Raw genomic sequence first — 20506 nt, forward strand, 5'->3', positions numbered from 1 at the left:
AGCCCCAGGTGACCCCTTCCTGAGGCAGGGTAAGGCCCCGCCCCCCTCAGCTGCACCCCTCCCCCCTCGGGGAGCTGCTACTGGGGGAGGGGGCGCTAAGCCCCGCCCCCGGGCGGCCGTTACCTGTCTGTCTTCGCGCTGCTCTCCCCTCAGGGCCCTGCCCGGCCGCCGGCTGCGCCTCAGCCCCGTTGACAGAGGGAGCCGCAGGCACGGCGGGGGTAGGAGGGGCGCCTCCGCCAGGCGGACGGCGAGCGACTGCTTGACTGGACAGGAGCCTCCTCCTCCTCCCTCAGACCGGGGTCACCGGGGAGGGACTGACACCCGGCGACCAGCCAATCAGCGGCCACGCTTCCGCTCGTCTCGCGCACCCCTCCCACCCACCAGCACGCGCCGCAACCCCACCGCCTCTCCCGATTGGGCGGTGCGAACGTTCCACAGGCTCCGCCCACTCTCCTCTTTCTCCTCCTCCTCCCTCCCTCTCCCTGTCTAGACGTTCGGCCTCGGATACTGCAGAGCTACGAAAACGCTAGAACGGCCGATTCTATGGCGTGAAGGCGGGTAGGTGAAGGAAGCCATTTTTTATTTTTCCCACAGTGAAGGAGCTGCCTGTTCAATAGGCTTCCAGAACTTTAATTGGCTGTCCAGCCAGCAAAGCACCCCCCCCGTCTCCACCTAAGCAGCTGATAAGGGGTTCCTGTCTGTCCGTTGTAAGTTAAATAAGAAACAGGCAACTTCTTGGCTGGGATTTGTATGGTGTGAGGGGAGTCAGTCAGCGCGTACGACGTCCCTACGAAAGGTGGCGACCTTTAGCACAATTTCGAATGATTTGTTATTCTAGCCTTTTCTATGTCTATGTTCATCTGTGGTGAGTCACTCTAGTCTTTTTAAGTCTGTGGTCCCCGCCGGAGACTCAAGCTATGGTAGTTCTGTGTGTCATTCTAGCCTCTTCCTACCTCTATGTCCTCCTGACGAGCTCGAGAAAGAACCACTCGCCTCGCTGTCGTAAAGACCGTAAAGCTCGGCGTATGCTTTTTGCGACAGGCCGGCTTCCGCGGAGCGTCGGGCGTTGCTTCGAGCGCGGCGGGACCGGGCGGTTGCCGAGCAACACTGGGGGCGCTCGCGGCGCTGATGCTGATTGGTGGGACTTGGGTCAACTCGTTCCTTGGCGCGGGCGGGGCGGGACGGAGCAGGGCTTGGCTGGGCCAGTGGCTTCTCACAGGCTCTGGTCTGCGCGTGCAGCAGTGGAAGTGGTAGAGTCCCGGAGGAGGGTCTGGAGTGGGCTGTACCACTCAGATGGCGAGAGTGCTGGGGACCCCCTACTTTTTGGGTTGGAAAAAACTCGCATGTAGATATTTCTCCCACTTTTTTAAAGCACACACACACCCCTGCATTCTGGGGTGGTACAGTCCATTCCAGACCCCCTCCTCCAGGACTCTACCACTTTCCACTGTGTGTGTGCTCCCCTATATATAAAATATTCAGTTCCCACCACACCCCTGAATTCTGAGGTGGTATAGTCCATTCCAGACTCCCTCCTCCAGGACTCTACCACTTCCTACTACTGCATGCAGTGTGTGCATGTTTGTATGTGCATATGTTTGTGTGTTTGTTCCCCATATATAAAATGTGCAGTTCCTACTACACCCCTGCACTGTGAGGTGTTACAGTCCATTCCAGACCCCCCTTCTCCAGGACTCTGTCAGTTCCCGCTACTGCCTGCAGAGTGAGTGTGTGTATCATATGCATGTGTGGATTCAGCATTTCTGCCAGATCCTAGCCCCTTCCCAGGCTGCTCAAATTTGCACCACGGTGGTGCATATCCAAGTAGCCCCACTGGGGCTGCTGCGGCTCTCCCAGATGTAATTGGAAAAGTTTCCCCTTGCCTTGCGTGAAGCCTCAGACAGCCCCAAACTTGTGCTGCGTATAGCAGAGCCCCGTCGGCCTGCCTGTTCCAGCACAAGTTAAGATTAATGACATCATATTAAGGGTGCAATCCTAACCAAGTGCCAATGTGGTGTGCACTGCATCCTGCAGTGGGGAGGCAGTCAAGGGAGGCTCCTCAAGGTAAGGGCATGTTAGTTACCTTACCTTGGGGCTGCATTGTGGCTAGGTCAGTGCTGGAAAGTTGGTTAAGATCATGCCCAAAGTCACTTAATGATGTATCATTAAGGGAATGATTTCATTAAGCCCGTGGTGGTGGTGGCCAGAAATAAGCAGTTTGTTCTCAAGTAGAAACTTGTGAGCTGCAAGTGACTGAAAAGAAAATATGCAAATCTTGATCCTGATTTCAGAATCCTGAAGAACTTGACCACCTTTTTGCTTCTGCTGAGGCATCATTTCATAGCCCAGCAGCTGAGAGGTGCTCTGTGAAGTGATGCCTAGGGAGAAGTGGCAGGGCAGAAAGGGTGGTTCTGGAACAGCCCAGTTATAATGGGGGCCAGAGAGCTTCTGGGGCTGAATTCAGCCCATGGGCTTTATATTTGACACCCCTCAATAGATCAGAGGGGAGTAGTAAGATGGGTGAGGAGAAGGGAACTGGGGAGGAGATATTTTCTCATATAGTGTGGTGGAGCAGAGGTAGGCTGACCAGGTGTGAAGAAAGAGGCAGGACTTCTCATGCCTTTAATGTTTAATACAGTAATTACATTTGCCTGTAGGGCATTTCTGCACCACTTTATTCATAGGAATGGTAATTGAGAGAGTTTAAGGCACTTTGCATTTCCACAGTCTCTTCCCAGCCATAAAAACAATGATAGGAAACTCTTGCCTATTCATTCTTCATCGATTTGCTAATCCCCTTTCTCTATGCTAATCTTTCTTATAGTTCCATCCTAAATGTGCTTTCTCAGAAGTGAGGCCTGATATATTAAATCAGATTTGTTCCCATATGTGTGGATAGGATTGTACATTTAGGACCCAATCCTATCCAACTTTCCAGCACAGGTGTAGCTGCAATGCATCCCCAAGGCAAGGGAACAAATATTCCCTTTCCTTGTGGAGGCCTCCATAACTACCCTCCCACGACAAGATACACACCCTGTTGGCACAGCTACACCAAGGCTGAAAAGTTGGATAGGACTGAACCCTCAGGTGCTAGGCGAACTGAGGAAGTCTTGTAGTGTCAAACGCACTTTGCTTCTAGCATCTTGTTTACTGCTAAGCATCTTTGGGGTGCTTAGTACTCACACAGCAGTACTAGTCAATAAGCACAAATAATGATTCATTACCAATGTATGCCTTTTGGCTGAAATATTTTCTTTCCAGGACAGTTTACTGTTGTGGCCAAATGTTGTAGGGACACAGAAACATTTATTTTGCTGAAAGCCAACTGCACTACTCGTAACACCAGAACCAGGGGACATCCACTAAAATTGAGTGTAGAGTTAGAACAGACAAAAGAAAATATTTCTTTACTCAGCGTGTGGTTGCGTGTGGTTTGTCATAGGATGTGGTAATGGTGACTGGCCTGGACGCCTTTAAAAGGGGATTGGACAAGTTTCTGGAGGAAAAAATCCATTACGGGGTACAAGCCATGATGTGTATGCGCAACCTCCTGATTTTAGAAATGGGCTGTGTCAGAAGGCCAGATGCAAGGGAGGGCACCAGGATGAGGTCTCTTGTTATCTGGTGTGCTCTCTGGGGCATTTGGTGGGCTGCTGTGAGATAGAGGAAGCTGGACTAGATGGGCCTATGGCCTAATCCAGTGGGGCTGTTCTTATGTTCTTATGTTCCCATCAAGTTAATCCAAATTGCTTGGACCTCAAACTAGTTTGCAAAAACCTTATGCTTCTGATTTTATGCAATGTCATCTTTCTTTTTTTCCTTTCTTTTTCTAGAAAAGTACCAGAAATGCATCCACACAAAGGATGAACTTTGATCTTTTATTGGATAATAGTTAATGTTTGGATACCTGACCAACTCTTTGAAAGCATAAAGAATTCTTGAAAGTATCAGATTTTCTCAAAATGGGGAATCTCTTTCTTCTCCTCCAGCAGATGTACAATGATATTCTGGCAGGTGCCCCTTTCGCAAAGGATTGTCACAGTTGTGCTGCTGTTCTCGATCCTACTGTTTTGTTACCAGAACCTGGGGCATCTTGTCATGAAACATGCCTGTTGTCTTCTAAGCCTGCTGCTTGGAGTTCTTCTTCAGACTCTTTGGCCCTTAAGAGAAATGATAAGCCTGGTAAGTTTGAAAACGTGAGCCACTCCGTCTGCAGTCCACGGGAGATAATGCTGCTCCAGTTAACCTTGATCAAGATGATGCTTGCAAAACTGCAATCTCAAGGAGTAGAAGACGGACTGAAACAGAAATATCTTGACATCTTTGGAATTCTTCTAAAAGAAGCCAATATTGATTCCAAATTAGTAAGTTTTGTTGGTGAAATTATTTCAAAGCTGCTTTTTTAATGGCATCTCTGAGCTTCATTTTTCATCGTTTTCCACTTGTTGCAGATTTGCCTGTTAGGCAGTTCTGATAAGCTGCTCTCCCACATGGCAGCCAAGAGTTTGGTCTCCCTTGTGCATTTTCAGCTAACTGAAGAGGTGGGTGAGTTTCAGTTTACTTCAGTGATTTTTTTTAACCCTTTACATCTCACAGCACATTGACAAGGGGCTAAAATTATCACGGCATATCATTAGTTTTTTTGGCAATTGACAAGGCACATCATGCTGTCAGTGGAGGGGGGATCACATCCCCCAATGGCCCTACTAATAAATGCCCCTGCCCCCAAACTTTCACAGCACACTTGCAGACCATTCGCAGTACACCAGCATGCCTTGGCACACTGGTTGAAAATTGCTGGGTTACTTTGAGACTTTTGGATGAGCACATGCACTATGTGTCCATCCCTGGATGCAGATTATTTCCCATGGGTTCCAGACTGTTTCATGCTTGGCCAGAGAGCAATCTGCACGTAGATATCTCTTCTCCTGTGCTCCAGACACCATCTGGGTTATGAATTAGTTTCCTTTTGGTAGCTGGTCCCATAGGTTCAGTACCACAGTCACCGGGCAGAGGTTTAGTGACACTGTAATCTGGTTGTCTTGCCATCCAAATCACGGTCAGATTTTAACAGGCAGGGATGGGAGATCTTGCTCACAATCCACTCTTCTAAAAGTTCCCAGATCTCCAGCCTAACTCCAGCAGCTGTCAAATGGTACTGCTGATGCTTCCCACCCCATTCTGTGCCTCTTTCACAACATTGTTTTCATGTCTTTCCAGAACAGCCGAAGCGGTTTTCTTTTTTCAGTTGTCAAGTTGCTTTTAAAAAATTAGAGGTGTATAATTAGGGGGGACAATTGTAGGGTTTAGATCAGTGTTTCAATTATTGAGATCAGTGTTTCAAGAGAACACAGTGACCTGGTTCTGATGTAATTCTAAGCAATGGCTATGCACTATGCAAATGAGCCAAAAGTTTAGGTTCAGACAGTTCCTTCCTCCCTCCCCCCATGTGCTAAAACAAAGCAGAGCTCCCTGTTGCTTGCAAAGTCCAGAAACTACGGTGTCTTAAGTAACTATGCTTGAACAAGCCAACATTTCAAGCCACTGTTTGATCCTGGTTGGTTATTCTGGTTTGGTCTAACTCTTGTTAGTTAACATACCATAGTCTTCCAAGTTTGTATGTAAGAGGACACTGCAGTTTGTTCTTAATGGGAAAGCAATAACTTTCAGTTTCTGGTACATGGGAGAGCAGAGGAGGAGCACTTAAACCCATGTCTCCATTTAGGCTGATTTTCTTAGTGTTAAACCATGGTTTAGCGTGACCTAGGCTGATCATGCCTGACCCTAGGCCACTGTGTCTCAGATTTCATCCTTTGGAATGAAGCAGAAAAAAGTCTGAAAAGGTGCTTTGACATAAAGTCCTTAACCATGACACTGGATGGGCCATCTGTTGCAGAAGCTGCTATCATTCTTTGAGATCAGAGGAAGCGATTGCCTCTGGGCAAAGAATCTATCCCCACCCTCTCGCATGATGCATGGTCATTCCACTGTATAACAGTTATATGTTTATTGTATGGACTTGTGAAGATCTGCAATCATTAAAGACAATGACTTTTTCACTTTTTTGCAAAGTTGTGCTCAATACATAAAACTAGAAATATTGATACTGAATATACCAGAACACTAAAGTGTACAAATTACAACTCCATATGCTTCACTTGCATGCTTGCACCTAAAGTTCTATTCCCGCAAATGTATTGTTTTACTTATTGTTGCAGCAGGTAACATAGGCTTAGTTCCCACTGATGGGGTAAACTTCTGCCTGTGCTTCAGGTGTGGACTTCCATGCTCAAATGCTCCTCCAACGAAAGCATAACCCACCTCATCCCCTGACACCACCCCCACATAGGAAACAGGCATGTTAAAGTCAAAGTCTAAGCCAGGAGCATGCTCTCTGATACCTAGATTTGTGCCTAGAGGGAATGGTCTTTTTTAATTGGGGGAGCATTCATTTGTATGAGTCCCCATTGCAGTCTGAAATGGTTTGGTCTAGAAACAGGTTTACACTCTTGGTGACAAGGAGGCTTGAAATATCTGCTGTTCTGAAAAGTAAAGACTTGTGTTTGGGGTATAGTGCTTTAAGAGTGATCACATAGGCAGAGCTTATGGAGGCCAAGCCAGTACTTCATTTTGCCAGGTGGCCACTTTGGGAGAGGGTGGAGAAGGGGGAACATCCCACAGACACAAACACATTATCATTGCCACAACTGCCGCTTCCTCCACCCTTTTCTTTTGCCTTTGTATTGGAAGCTTAGGATGTAGCAGTGCAGTGCTACTTGGGAAGCACCCAGGGTTTAGAACCTTGGTGCCTGAGGGAGAGTGCTAAAAGCAGAAGCACTCTGAGGGTTTGAAAGTTAGAACTGGAGCAGCAAGGAGTCAGAGCAATGAATGAGACACAGCAGACATTCAGAGGGTTGATGCAGGGAGAGCTGAGCCGGAAGTAGGATGGTATGAGATCGAGAGAGAAGTCCGTCCTCCCGGCTAGCTTCCTAACAAAGAATAAAACGACAGACATGTATAGAAGTGAGATGCAGAAGGAAGGCTCCTGGGATTCAGCCTTCTCTGGCTTTTATTCCCTCTCAAACAATACACATCAGGCTGGGGTTTTCCATTCTCTTATCTTGTTTACAATACTAAGCACTGAGTCAGAAGTCTGCGGCTTCTACTTAACAAGAACAAGGCAGAGGCTTCTAGATGTGTCCAGATGCCAATGCAGGTGTGCCTGCACTTGTTGCCATGTCTCTAAAAGCTTAATGTTCTGTGCATTTTCCTACATTAGAAGGCAGCTCAGGTGGTATCCTTCAGAGAACCAAATGTGGGCCAAGGGCTACCAGTTGCCAAGTTCTTATTATAGCTGGATCTCATCTCTGCTTTTTCTTTCCAGGGTTCCCTAAATAGTACCTGGCTCTCTTTTTGTTTAGAGACACTGTCAGGGTTTCCCAGCAGCTGTCATGTGGCAGAATGCCTCTGGACACTGACAAACATAATGAAAGAAATTCTGAAAGATGAAGGCTTGTGCACAGGAGGTACTGTTGGAAACTGGGATTTAACTTGCTAATGACTACTGGGGGGCAGAATACCGCATGTATTGGAAGAGTATGTCTGAAAATATTGATTATGTCCTGAATAGTAAATATGAGAAATTCCAGTGTTTGTATAGAGGAGATTTCTGTGATTTTCTATTGCTGGAGCTATTTATTTATGGGTTTTTTAAAAATCTCCTTTAACTATTCAGCACAGTGTTTCTCAGACTGTGGGTCAGGACCCACTAGTTGAGACAAGCCAATTTCAGGTGGGTCCCAATTCATTTCAATATGTATTTTATTTTTAATATATTAGACCTGATGCTACCCTGGTATGTGGCTGCATATGGGAAAATGTGACAGATCTGTACTTTTAACAGGCTATTATGTATATACTTTCAACAATGTTAGTCAATGGGCCTTACTCCCAGGTAAGTGTGGATAGGATTTCAGCAGTTGGGATGTTTGGGGAATTTCTTTTAAACAGATCAAGAAGGTCCTTCTTTATTTAAAAAAAAAAAAAAATTACTTATATATTGTAAACTTTTGGTTTACTTAATTAATTTGATTTGATTTTGTCATATGGGGGTGCTAAACACTTTGATGATGTCACTTCTAACCATGACATCACTTCCAGGTTAATGACATCCCTTTTGGTGCGTCCAGACAGATTATCATTCCAAACAGTGGGTCCCGGTGCTAAAAGTTTGAGAACCACTGAGTTAGCAGATTTATATTCCATATTGGAAAACAAAATTTTTGCAAGACTACTCATCATTTAAACTACCATATACAGTCAAACAGTAAAAAAAATCACAGAAGTAAACAGATAAATACACAACCTATAAAAAAACGAAGCAGAGAAACCTATTATATGTTTGAAGGTTGTTTGGGATGCCAAGGAAATGTGAGATACCCAAGGTTTACAAATGACAGTGGCATCGCTAGGGGAGTGCGGGTGGTGCAGGCCGCACCGGGTGACGCGCACTGGGGAGGTGACGCCCACTGGAGGGGCGACATGCTAAAATCGCGGTGGTTAGGAGTAACCCCATCATATTATATACCATCGGATGCAGAATTTCGAGCAGAATGCAATACAATAAACCAGAGTGAAATCTCTCCTTTCTATCAAAAGTTATGGCCAGAAAACTGGAGAAAAATGCATGGATCCCTATGGAAAGTGAAAGTGAGCCGTATCACGTGGTTACCCAAGAGTAGGCAAACTTGCTTAGTTCATCAGAAAGGGCAGGCTGAGAGGAATCCAATGACACCAGAATGGTCCTGATCCAATGAATGCAGCTCCCAAAAACACCTGAGAAGGAAGTTCCTCCCTCCAAGCAGATGAATGTATTGAGCCCTATGGAAAGCAAAACTAAGCCTCACAGTCAAGTTTACTCGCGAGCAAGCAAACATGCCTTGTCTGGTGTGGAAGATCAGGTGAAGGAGAGTGCAAGGCTACCAGAATGGTCCTTATCCTATGCACCTGGAGCTAAACAAGTGCTCCAGAAGGCAGCCTCCCCCCCCAAAAAAGGATCAAAACAGGCTTCAGCTGATAAGGTGAACCTTTTTGAGACTTGCAAAGCCAGGTGGATCCTGACGGTGATCTGGTTTAAACAGAAGTTCTTAAATTGAACTGGGCACTAGGTAGGGCTGAAAACCTTACTGGTTTTGGTGGGGGGTGTTATTGCAGGCAGGCTAAAGAGGAAATTCACTTGGTGGACCAGGGCTGGCTTCTGCTTACTTAGTTATTTGTTTTACTTTAATTATTTATACTGATTTATTTTAATTTGCCTGATGATGTCACTTCCACCATGATATCACTTCTGGTGGGTTGAACAGATTGTCATTCTAAAAAGTGGGTCCCAGTGCTAAAAGTTTGAGAACTGCTGCAATAAGGTGTTAGTAACTTGACACCCGGGGTGTGTGTGTGTGTGTGTGTGTGTGACACCACTAGTGACCAAAATCACTAAAATTGGAAGTCACTAATTTGGAAGAGTAATACCATCATGTTATATATCAATCAGTGTGTCATTTCATGCAGAATGTGTTCTATCTTTGTTCTATCAAAGGTACAACCAAAAAACCAGTGGGGGCCGAGTGATGGTACATCACCACACCCACCTTCTGGGGTGCTGCCCCGCCGACTGCATGAGGGGGTGACACACTGGCATCCCGCTCTGGGTGACACGAACCCTAGTGACACCACTGACAAATGAGTTTATTGTAAGTGCTCCCAAGCACTGAAACAGGGAACCATGAAGTCACACATGCACATTTGACCCAGAGCCTAGTTCAAAGGGCTATAGAAAGCAGCATGGTATCTATACATGGGTTGTTTACAACCAAAGCTGTAGCTGATTAGTAGATGGGAACACAGAACTCAAGCACAGCTGAGCCGCTCTTCTGATATGGCCGGCTACTTGGCAGGAATCGTACCTAGCGAACTCGAAATGCAGGCTTGGCAAGCAAAGCAGCCTTCTGCAAACACAGGTCCTTTGACTCATCTTTTATGCTGGAACTTTGTTTATGCTCAGAGATGCTAAGGCCAGGGCATGGTTCGTGGCCTGGAGGTCTCAACCTATTAAAAAGCAAGCAGACAAGATAAAATCAATGATTAAAATCCTTATGAAATAAGAAAGGTATTTTTATGGCCTGTCTTAAAAACAGGAAGGTGTGGGTGGTGTGGTTTTTCCCAGGGAGAGAGTTCCACAGCTATGGCGCTGCCACTGAGAAAACTTTATCTCTACAATCTGTCAATTAAATCTGAGTTCATGGCTGGCCAAAGGGCACAGCCTGTGAGGTCTGTCTTTGATAGACTCATTTGGGCAAAGGTGGTCCTTAACTTCACCAGTTCCCATGCTGTTTAGAGCTTGAATGCTTTTAAAATCAGCAGAACTGTAAGTGATGCTCCTTCTTAATACTGGTGATGTTATTGCTCCAGGTACTCTGAGGAAGATTTTTACCCCACTTGACAGCATATTAGAAGGCTTGTACCACTCTGTCATGGCTCATCCTGATGTTCTGCAAGATGCTCCTGAATCTGCAAAGATCACCAACAACCTGAGCAATTTTCTGGATCTCCTTGAGCTACTTGTGGCCTCTAGAATCCGAGCACCCCTGAACGTTGCCTGCCAGACACTGTTGTTTCGGGACACTTCTGGCGTGCTGGGTCTCATCACCTTACCTGTTCACGACTTAATCAAGAAGAAAGCCATCCTGCTGCTTAAAAGATGCATTCTCCATAAAGCTTGTGAAGACCTGCTAGAGGGAAAGGCACCCTCCACCTCCCTTCAGCAGCCTCCTGTTGAAAGGGATAGATCAACCTTTGCTGACACTGTTCTGCAGTTTGTGAATTCTGGTGGACTGAATCGATTGTCAGTCAGCGAAAAGGCCAGTCACTTTGGGGGCACTCTAGATAGACCTGATGGAGCTGTCCATAGTGGTTCTGGTCAGGTGATTCTGCGAGCTGTAAGTTTGGTTCTGCTTAAAGCTTTAGAGATTAAGATCCAGGATTCGACTTCGGATGCTGAAGCAGAAGGTAATCTTTAAAGTGGTTCAGCTACCTTTAGGGGAACTTCTTTGTCAGAGCCATATTCTGCCATCCCCACTCTCGCAAAGGGGGAGAACTCCCTCTTTCTCCAGGTGCTTCTCCTGCCTTTGGATTGGCAACACGGGGGGCCAACTGTTATGTCTCAGGAGGCCAGATTTAGAAGTGTTTAGATGGGCTGGCTGTGTGGCAGCCTTGGCCAAGAGCTTGAAGGGTTTATGTTGTTCTCCACGATGAGAGTAGAAGAGCAATTGGAAATAACTTGCCAGGTTACCCTGGGAAAGGGAAGGACTATCTGACATGTGGAGTATTAGAAAAAAGACTTCCTAGAGATATCACATTTTCCTAGCAGAGCAGTTAAGGTTATTTGGCATGCATCTCCTGACCTGTCCTGATCAAAAAGCTATTCTGGCAGATATCTCAGTAGGCAGGCAGATGATAAGATTGCCCTCAATCCAAATTGAGATATTTTACAGGAGCAAATATGTTTCCACCCAGTTTCTCCTCTCTGTCTTTTTTGGAACTCCTGGAAGTCCTGGGTTTGAGGCTTTCCCTTTGTTATGTTAAACAAATTGCCACTTGTTGAATCACAAATTAGGTCCTGGTCCTTGAGAGATAGGCCAAGTTGTAGTTTCCAACATCTCTGACACTTTGTGGGCTTAGCGCCCAATCCTATCCAACTTTCCAGCACTGGTGCAACTGCAATGCAGCCTTGAGGTAAGGGAACAAATGTTCCCATACCTTGAGGAGGCCTCTATGACTGCCGCCCCATCACAGAATGCAGTGCACTCCCCATTGGTACTGCTGCACCAGCACTGGAAAACTGGATAGGATTGGGCCCTTAATCCTCACTTCTCTCAGGCTGCTTCTAGCTCAGGGCTGGGCAGATTCCAGGCAAGCAGATTTATTTTTGCCACAATCTTGAGGTCCACCAACTGGTGCCATGTTAAAATAGTGGTGGTGGGGGCAGTCGTAGAATTGGGAGCTCTCCACACACATTTGGGGAGAGGGATCTTTTTCTTGTCACTATTGTTTAACACCTAGACATCAGAAATTCTTGCTGATCTATTGAAAATTTCTCAGAGATCTATCAGTAGATCCCAGTGTACCCTTTTGCACTCTCCTTTCTCCTGAAAATCTGTCTTTTTCAGCAGCTTCTCCAGTGGTATCCTTTTACATTAAATATGAATGCAGATAACACAGTGGGAGATCCTGTTAATGTACAAAGTATCCCTTTCTGTACAGTTAGTGTTTGATTTCTGAATACCATGGAAAAAAATGATTCAAGGATATTTTCTCTCTCTTTTGTATTGTCTACAGCTCATTTGGAGAGTGTGATGCATCCATTGCTGACGTTTTTAAAAACTAGCCTGAGCTCCTCTCCCTGTGTTCATCCATTTGAACATCCTTGTATGTGGCTTTCCGTACTCTTTATAGAACAAGATGACGACATGTTGGAAGCAGCAAAAGCATTGCTAACAGTTTATTTGCAGTATGAGAGGTTAGTAAAACCTAACTATCTGTGAGAGCCATAAGGGGAAATATGATGCTTTGCTCATCCAGCACATTAAGTGCATGGTAGAAGAGCTTAGGCCACAGCGAGCTAGTCTGCACAACTCATGACTCTCCCAAGCTAAGCATAGCCCATCAGTCATGGATGGTGGCCTACCAAGGCCTTGGAATAAAAGCCCTTGCTCTAGTTGCTTGTTTGGGGCTGCGAATACACAAGAATTGTCAAGCACCTTCTAGACAAAGTACATGAATGAGTTTAACTTCTTTTTCTTTCAGAATGAATCCCTTCATTTTGCTACCAGATACATTCTCAGTTTTAAGCAGGGCTACAGTATTCGGTCAATTAATCAATTATATGTATTTAATTGATAGCACATTCCTATTCAGGTTTACACAGAAGTTAGTCCCTCTGTATTCAGTGGGACTCCCAGGTAAGTGTGCCTGGGATTGCACCCTGAAAACCTTTTGATCTAAAAATGTGCCCCCAATGAATTGGGCAGCGTGTCTTTTTCTTTGAATTGTAAGCAAGTGCTTACAAAAATGTGGGTGTAAGCAACATCTTACCTTTGCTTCATTATTTCACTGTATTTGGATCTGTTATGCAGTCTTGATCCAGACCTCACAGTTGTAGTATAACAAACCAGATTTGTTGAATCAGGTGCAAGTGATGAACTAGAGCACTCCCTTCTCTTCTCTTGCATCTGGCTTCATGGAAGACAACCTGTTTTTCTGAAACCACTGTTTGCTGTGATGTCTCAGCTGGAATCTGTGGTTCAAGCATTCCTTCCAAGCCATGGTTGCAAACCAAGATCACACTATGTTTTAGGACCCTGGTTTGTAAGGAGTGTTTCAAGCTATAGTTTCTCAATTTGATATTGGCAAACAGTGATTTAACAAATCAGGAAGATTTCAAGTAAGTCAAGTGATCCAAGAGAGAAGGGAAGCACTTGGGGTTGTCGCTTATTCCTGAATCCAGTCAGTAGTGGCTTCTTGGATTGGGAATGTGATATCTGAACAGGGCTTTGGATTCCTTTAAAGCACAAATTACTAACAAGTTTTAATAAGTTCAGCAGCACCTTGCTTTCAAATCATAAGAACTGGCTTGCTGGATGAGGCCAAGGTTTCATATTGGACAGAATTTTGTCTCCAACTGTGGGCATCCCAGTGTCTCTGGAAAACTTGCATGTAGAAAGCAGACAACCATTACCTGTTTAACTTTGGCACCCAGTGGTCATAGTTTCCCTGCTTCTGAACAGAGTTTCCATATGTGTCTGTTAGAACTAGTAGCCGATGTTGGAACTCGGAGAAAGCAGCTATTAATTCAGAGTCATAGCCTTATTGTTCAACTGTTTTATAATATATTCAGCTGTTAACTTTCCAGGTTGCGGCATGAAAGTGGTTTTCCCTTAAGCTCTTTTGATGATGGAATCTGGGACACAATGACCCATCGGAGTGGCTGCAACCCCCACTGTGTCTTTTTGTTTCTGCTGAAAAGCATTGCGTTTGATGTCTCTGTTCTCCTTGACTTCTTAATTTCATCAGAAACCTGTTTCCTTGAATATTTTGTACGGTATTTAAAGCTTCTCATAGAAGATTGGCACCACTTTGTCAAGATTTCGAAACGTTTCCAGCCCTCACTCAGCAAGGATCTGAGCTTCCCTTGGGAGAGCTTGTCTGACAAAGAGAACACTACCTACCAGTCAGACTCCAGTTTACTGACTTGTTCTCCTGAAGCAAAGAACTGTTCTTTATTGTGGCAAGTTGAAAATCAAGCCATAAATCCCAACAACTCTGACTTCTTGAGAGGGTCTGGTAATGTATCTTCACTGGGGGCCCTTCAGAGACTGGCCGAATATGAGAGCTCCGAGGATTCTGAAACAGAATGGGCAGGAGAGGAGTGTTTAGCAGCCATGAAAGAGACATCTTTAAGTCAAGCCTGCACAGCCACAACGGTCCATGTGGAGGTGGGTGACCAAGCACAACCCTTAGAGCAGGCTGCTTGGCTTCCTGACCGAAAAGCTTTGACTGTTTCATCACCCTCGTCCTGCAAAGTGTCCCCAAACAACCCTGGATTAGCAGAAGGAACACTTGAGAAGTTAGTGAAGTGTTTCCAAGAGCTGCAAGAATCCATTTCCAGGCTACATGGAAAGAACCTCTTCCCATACAATCCTGCTGCACTCCTGAAGCTGTTATCTCGCGTCGACTGCATTAGCAGACAGTACAGATCCACTTAACAGCAGTCAAGGTCTATATGGACATGAAATTTCAGCTCCCCCTTTCAGACCCCCCCCATTAATATTTATTGTTCATTGTCAGTGGTGTAGCTAGAGGGGATGCAAAGCACTAAGTTTTGCAGGGAGCCTCACTGCAGTATACAAGCAATCCTTCCCCTTTGGAGCTATTCCAGGTGGTGGGAGGAAAGCGGAGGCATGCGCCCCCATTTTGCTCCCTCTGCTAGGAATGACTCCAAAGGGGAGGAGGTGGGGCCACTTGCATGCTGCAGTGAGGCTCCCTGCAAAACTTAGTGCCTTGCACCCCCTCTAGCTATGCCACTACTCATTGTAACACATTGTATCTCTTTGAAATATGTATTCCTTTTGCAGTGTTCTCAAGTGAAAGAGATCATTCATGATGGGCAGTTTTCAGCTGGGCAGTGTTTCAGTGCTCAAGATTGGCTGGGATCCAATTTGGTATGCTTGACTTATAACTAGAAACACAACTAAAGACAAAAAGATGTGCCATGTTACCCTTATTGTTTTATCTGGAAAGGCTTTCCGAAAGCCAGAAATATTTAACGTGTTAAATTTGAAGGGAGAGGGGAATAAATTCATTGCACTTGCTGAGTCACGCTATGAAACGTTGCATTCTGTAGAAAGGGGAAATATGGCAGTAGAAACTGCCCTGGAGAATGTTCTGACCCCAATTGTTTATAAAATATTTTGTATGTGTTTTATTGCACCTTTCCAGTGAGCGGCTGCCTAAGGAAGCTGCTTTTGTGTTTAAATGCAACTTAAACCTGGCATGTTGGCTGTCTTTAGCTGCAACATCCATGCAGTGTGACTGCATGGTTGGGGAGAGCGTGCTGGCAGGACCCATCTCTATGTCACTGCGCAGAGTGTGTTGACACTCTGTTGATGGAGCCTCCTGATGTTTTCTCTGCCCATGTGTTGATGCTACCTGGCTGTTCCAAGTGCATCACTTTCAGACATTTGGCAGACATCTGACTACACAATTATTGCCAGTCGGTGCTGACAATCCTGAAGGCACAGGGTGGACTGCTATCTGTCTCTGTACAAGGCAGCTTCCTGCATAAACTTGAAGCCAGGTAAGCTTTGCTTTGGCATCTTAGTTTTGCCACAGGTTGGGCAGCTCAAATATTCACTGTTGCGCAATGCTTTTCATACCCAGGTAATGTAAGCAGGGAGCATAGGAGACCCTGCCTCACAAGAGTAGCTTGTCTTGCAGTCATTGCTGCATGCAGCTTCTGATTTATAAGGTCAGAGGGTTTTTAATTCCAGTAGATAAGGATGGTTGCCCTTTGTTAGAAACTATGTGCTTATTAAAAATGTTTGCACCCTGCCTTTTGCCTTGCATTCAAGCTGCCTAGGCAGTTTACAACATAATAATTACAAACAGTCAAATGATTAAAAGCTATCAATAACCCTAACAAGCTAAGTCTAACTCAACAGAAAATGCAAGGCGAAACAGCACGGTCTTGCAAAAAAAGACGGCTTGACAGGGAGGATGCAGTTCTTTGCTCATGTGGGAGAGAGTTCCAAAGTTTGCACCTCTGCCTAAGCCAGAGGCTTTTGTACCTGCAGAAAGGTACACAATCAGCTACATTGTCAAAAAGGCTCAGCCCCACATGTTCCAATCCTAAATGGGATTGTTGCATACCTAAGAGTTGTGAGATGCAGGGGTGTGGGCCCTCCAAGGCTATGAATTCAAAGCCCAGCATTGGGCAATATGTTCCATCAGCTTTATGTCTTCTTCTGTAAAAGGGAGATGTTCCATCCCCCCAAAATAGTGGAGATGGCAAACAAGGATCGTACTGGAGTCTGTTAATTTTTTTTCCTGTAACAAAACCTCCAAACAATCCTGTAATGCATGTCCTGCAGCACAGGGCACTTTTATTTTTATGCAGCGCACATGCTCATGGTAGGAGAGCATGGAACCTCAGATACCTTAGGCTGACTATGTGAAGATACTTCCCAAAATCCTCAGCTGCCACAAGTCTCGCATTTGCACATAATGGGAGATTGAACACTTCCTTCCACAACTGGTGTCATAGAAAATCCCCTATCTGTGACCCCTTTTGTCCCCTAGAGCAATGGTTCTCACACATTTAGCACCAGGACCCACTTTTTAGAATGAGAATCTGCCAGGACCCACCGGAAGTGATGTCATGACCAGAAGTGGCATCATCAAGCAGGAAAATTTCAGTTCATCAGTTTCATGACCCAACAAAAATTGTGTCATGATCCAGCGATGGGTCCCCAAACCCGTAGTTTTAGAACCACTGCACTAATATAAAGGGTCTCTAGCAACACTGGAGGAATCTTCCCAAACCCCACAGCACAACTGTACTTCCTTTTCCCTCCTCACAGGTTGTCTGAGGTTGCAGTGTTTTGACAATGGTGTGAAGATGTTAAGTTGTACAGTGGGTCCTCTTTCCCCGTCGACTTGGCATCCATGGATTTCAGTGAATGCCAAACCTGTGGCTGGGGGGCCTCAGAAGGTCTCCTGGATACAACTGGTAGTCAGTTCTCTGTGGCCCTCCAGCTGCAGATTTTATTATCTGCAGAATTCAGTCTCAGTGGGGGGGGGGTCTGAAATGGATCCAAGGGCCCACTGTATTGCTGAAACAATGATTTACTGGCTGCCCAGCACTACCAGTGAACTATACGCAAGCTTCTTTGAGCTCTTACTAGTGAGATGTGAAAGTGTTCGTTCATTCCATCATAGAGGGATTTTAATTTACTGGTACAATAGAAGCACAACTTCCGTGATCGAGGCATGGGTTTTTTACTTAAGAGTTTCTGGTGGTCAGTGGTGGCACTAGGGGGGTGTGGGCTGCACTAGGTGATGCACACGGGGGTGGGGGGGTGGCACCACTACTCACCAACATTTTAAAAATCTTGGTATTTTTGAATAATATGGGAATGTTTTGTATCAATCAATGCATAATTTCATGCAGAATGCAAAGAAACAAGTAGCGAAATATCTATTCTATCAAAAGTTATAGCCAAAAACCCGGTGGGGGTGGGGCAATGGTACATCACCATGCCCACTGCCCAGGGGATTGCCCTACCCACTGAGGAGATCCATCATAGGGGTGATGAACTAGCGTCCCGCACTGGGCGATACAAACCCTGGTGACGCCACAGCTGATGGTAGAGATGATTCACTACCAATCTCGACTAGGCTGGAAGGCAGGCTATGCAACGGAATGCAACAGGTCCACATTTGCAACAGTGGGAATGTTTTTTAAAAGGGAGAGGCCACGACAGTTGTGCAGCCATTGTGCTCTGCTGAACAAATCAATTTAAGGAGAGATGACTAAATTATGCTTATGAGGCTGGCTAGTGCAAGCTCCCAATTGGGAGAAGGACAAATCAAGTCAGTTCATGCTTTTGGTGAGAAGTTCTGCTGGCCCTGTAACAAGATCAGCAGCCTATTGCTGATGCCAGGGTTAATTATCCAATTGTCTTGACGTGCAGCTGCCAAAGAAGCATCTCGCATTTATGGAATTTTATCTGAATGGGAGAAATGCAAGCTCGCTGTACGTATTTGAATCATGGCAGCGAACACCTATGCTTCGGCGATCGTAGGACCTGAGAGTTAGAAGGGTAAAAAGGAGGAAGCCTTGAGTGGAGCAATCTATCCATTTGTAAGATTGGCAGAACCTCAGAGGGGGGGAGTGTATAGGGTTTTTTTTTTTAATGTAACAGCATTTCTCAAACTGTGAGTCGGGACCCACCAGGTGGGTGGTGGACCAATTTCAGGTGGGTCCCTATTCATTTCAATGTGCATTTTATTTTAATATATTAGACTTGACCACATATTAGACCATAGTATGTGACTGCATTTGGGGAAATGTGACCAGATCTGTACCTTAACAGTCAGCAGGGCCTATTCTCAGGTAAATATGGATAGGATTGCAGCCTTTGGGATATATGGTTAATTTTTTTTTTTTTAAACACATCAACTACTGCTTGGGACAGTTAGAAAGGTGGTTCTTTATTTTAAATTTAAAATTAATGTTTAAACTTATACTTATTGTAACTTTTAACTTTTTAAACTTTTAATTTACTTACTTGATTGATTTTGTCATATAGGGGTTGTTATGGTCCAGTTCTGGTCGCTGCATCTCAAAAAAGCCATAGTGGAAATGGAAAAGGTGCAAAAGAGAGCGACTAAGATGATTACGGGGCTGGGGCACCTTTCTTATTTGGAAAGGCTACGGCGTTTGGGCCTTTTCAGCCTAGAAAGGAGACGCCTGAGGGGGGACATGATTGAGACATACAAAATTATGCAGGGGAAGGATAAAGTGGATAGGGAGATGCTCTTTACACTCTCACATAACACCAGAACCAGGGACATCCACTAAAATTGAGTGTTGGGAGGGTTAGGACAGACAAAAGAAAATATTTCTTTACTCAGCGTGTGGTCGGTCTGTGGAACTCCTTGCCGCAGGATGTGGTGACAGCATCTGGCCTGGATGCCTTTAAAAGGGGATTGGACAAGTTTCTGGAGGAAAAATCCATTATGGGTTACAAGCCATGATGTGTATGTGCAACCTCCTGATTTCAGAAATGGGTTATGTCAGAATGCCGGATGCAAGGGAGGGCACCAGGATGAAGTCTTTTGTTATCTGGTGTGCTCCCTGGGGCATTTGGTGGGCCTCTCTGAGAGACAGGAAGCTGGACTAGATGGGCCTATGACCTGATCCAGCGAGGCTGTTCTTATGTTCTTCCTGCTTGATGATGTCACTTCAAACCATGACATCACTTCCAGGTTAATGACATCGCTTCTGCTGAGTCCCGAAAGATTATCTTTCTAAAAAGTGGGTCCTTGCGCTAAAAGGTTTAAGAACCAATGCCATATTGCAAAAATATGAGGCAGCTGGCACAATGGCTGCTGTAACAGAGGATACAAGCCTAACCAGGTCTACTCAGAAGTAAGTCCTATTTTGTTCAGTGGGGCTTACTCTCAGGAAAGTGTGGTTAGGACTGCAGCCTGAGTTTTATGAGTGACAGAAATGATGGCATATTTCCCCTGCTTCCATTTCCCTTCCCTTCTTCTGTTGCTTCCTCTTGGGTCTCTCTAGATCAGTGGTTCTCAAACGTTTGGCACCAGGACCCACTTTTTAGAATGAAAATCTGTCAGGGCCCACTGGAAGTGATGTCATCAAGCAGGAAATTTAACAATCCTAGGCTGCAATCCTACCCACACTTACCCAGGAGTAAGTTCTGTTAACTACCATTGTTAAAAGAATATACACAGTAGCCTGTTAAAAGTACAGACATGTAACATTTCCCCAAATGCAGTCACATACCATGGTGGCATCAAGTCTAAGATATTAAAAATAAAATATTGAAATGAATGGGGACACACCTGAAATTGGCTCACGATCCACCTAGTGGGTCCTGACCCCCAGTTTGAAAAACATTGCTCTAGCTTGTAAGTTGTGTTGGACAGAGACTTATCCTCTCATTCTGAATGAAGCACCAGGTTCATTGACAGTGCTGTATAAATAGTAAAAGTAATAATAAAGACAATCACTGAGCAAACTCCCATTGAGCTGATGGCACCCTTAGTGACAGTATCTTGCTTTTCAGAAACCTGATTCCTCCTGGACCATTGTCTCTTTCAATAGTTCTAGCCATGGAATATGACTTTTCGGAGCCCATTAAAATCA

The 20506-nt window shown here is 45.2% G+C and overlaps 2 protein-coding genes across 3 annotated transcripts in view; one reads left to right on the forward strand and one right to left on the reverse strand.

Annotated features, from left to right (window-relative positions):
* Positions 1-236, reverse strand: part of ASB7 (ankyrin repeat and SOCS box containing 7) — a 50272-nt gene extending 50036 nt beyond the window's left edge. The window contains exon 1 of the mRNA XM_066635553.1: positions 124-236. The gene's annotated coding sequence lies outside the window, so the exon portion shown is untranslated. The remainder of the gene's footprint in view (positions 1-123) is intronic.
* An 817-nt stretch (positions 237-1053) lies between these two features.
* LINS1 (lines homolog 1) lies at positions 1054-15428 on the forward strand. Of its 2 annotated transcripts, none has more exons than XM_066636526.1 (7): positions 1054-1138; positions 3837-4367; positions 4455-4544; positions 7388-7529; positions 10468-11064; positions 12394-12574; positions 13967-15428. In XM_066636526.1, exons 2-7 carry the CDS (start codon positions 3966-3968, stop codon positions 14817-14819), a joined length of 2265 nt encoding a protein of 754 aa, XP_066492623.1. In that variant the 5' UTR covers positions 1054-1138; positions 3837-3965; the 3' UTR covers positions 14820-15428. The 2 variants fall into 2 exon arrangements, with proteins under 2 accessions (XP_066492623.1, XP_066492624.1); XM_066636527.1 differs by having other exon boundaries at positions 13952-14031.
* Positions 15429-20506: the final 5078 nt, after the last annotated feature.

The sequence above is a fragment of the Tiliqua scincoides genome, chromosome 8, assembly GCF_035046505.1.
Source record: "Tiliqua scincoides isolate rTilSci1 chromosome 8, rTilSci1.hap2, whole genome shotgun sequence".
In the NCBI taxonomy this organism is placed as follows: Eukaryota; Metazoa; Chordata; class Lepidosauria; order Squamata; family Scincidae; genus Tiliqua; species Tiliqua scincoides.

Coding starts and splice junctions, on each gene's coding strand:
- LINS1 (XM_066636526.1), top strand. CDS start 3,966: ATGGGGAATCTCTTTCTTCTCCTCCAGCAGATGTACAATGATATTCTG. Junction 4,368..4,454: donor CCAATATTGATTCCAAATTA/GTAAGTTTTGTT, acceptor CACTTGTTGCAG/ATTTGCCTGTTAGGCAGTTC. Junction 4,545..7,387: donor ATTTTCAGCTAACTGAAGAG/GTGGGTGAGTTT, acceptor TTTTCTTTCCAG/GGTTCCCTAAATAGTACCTG.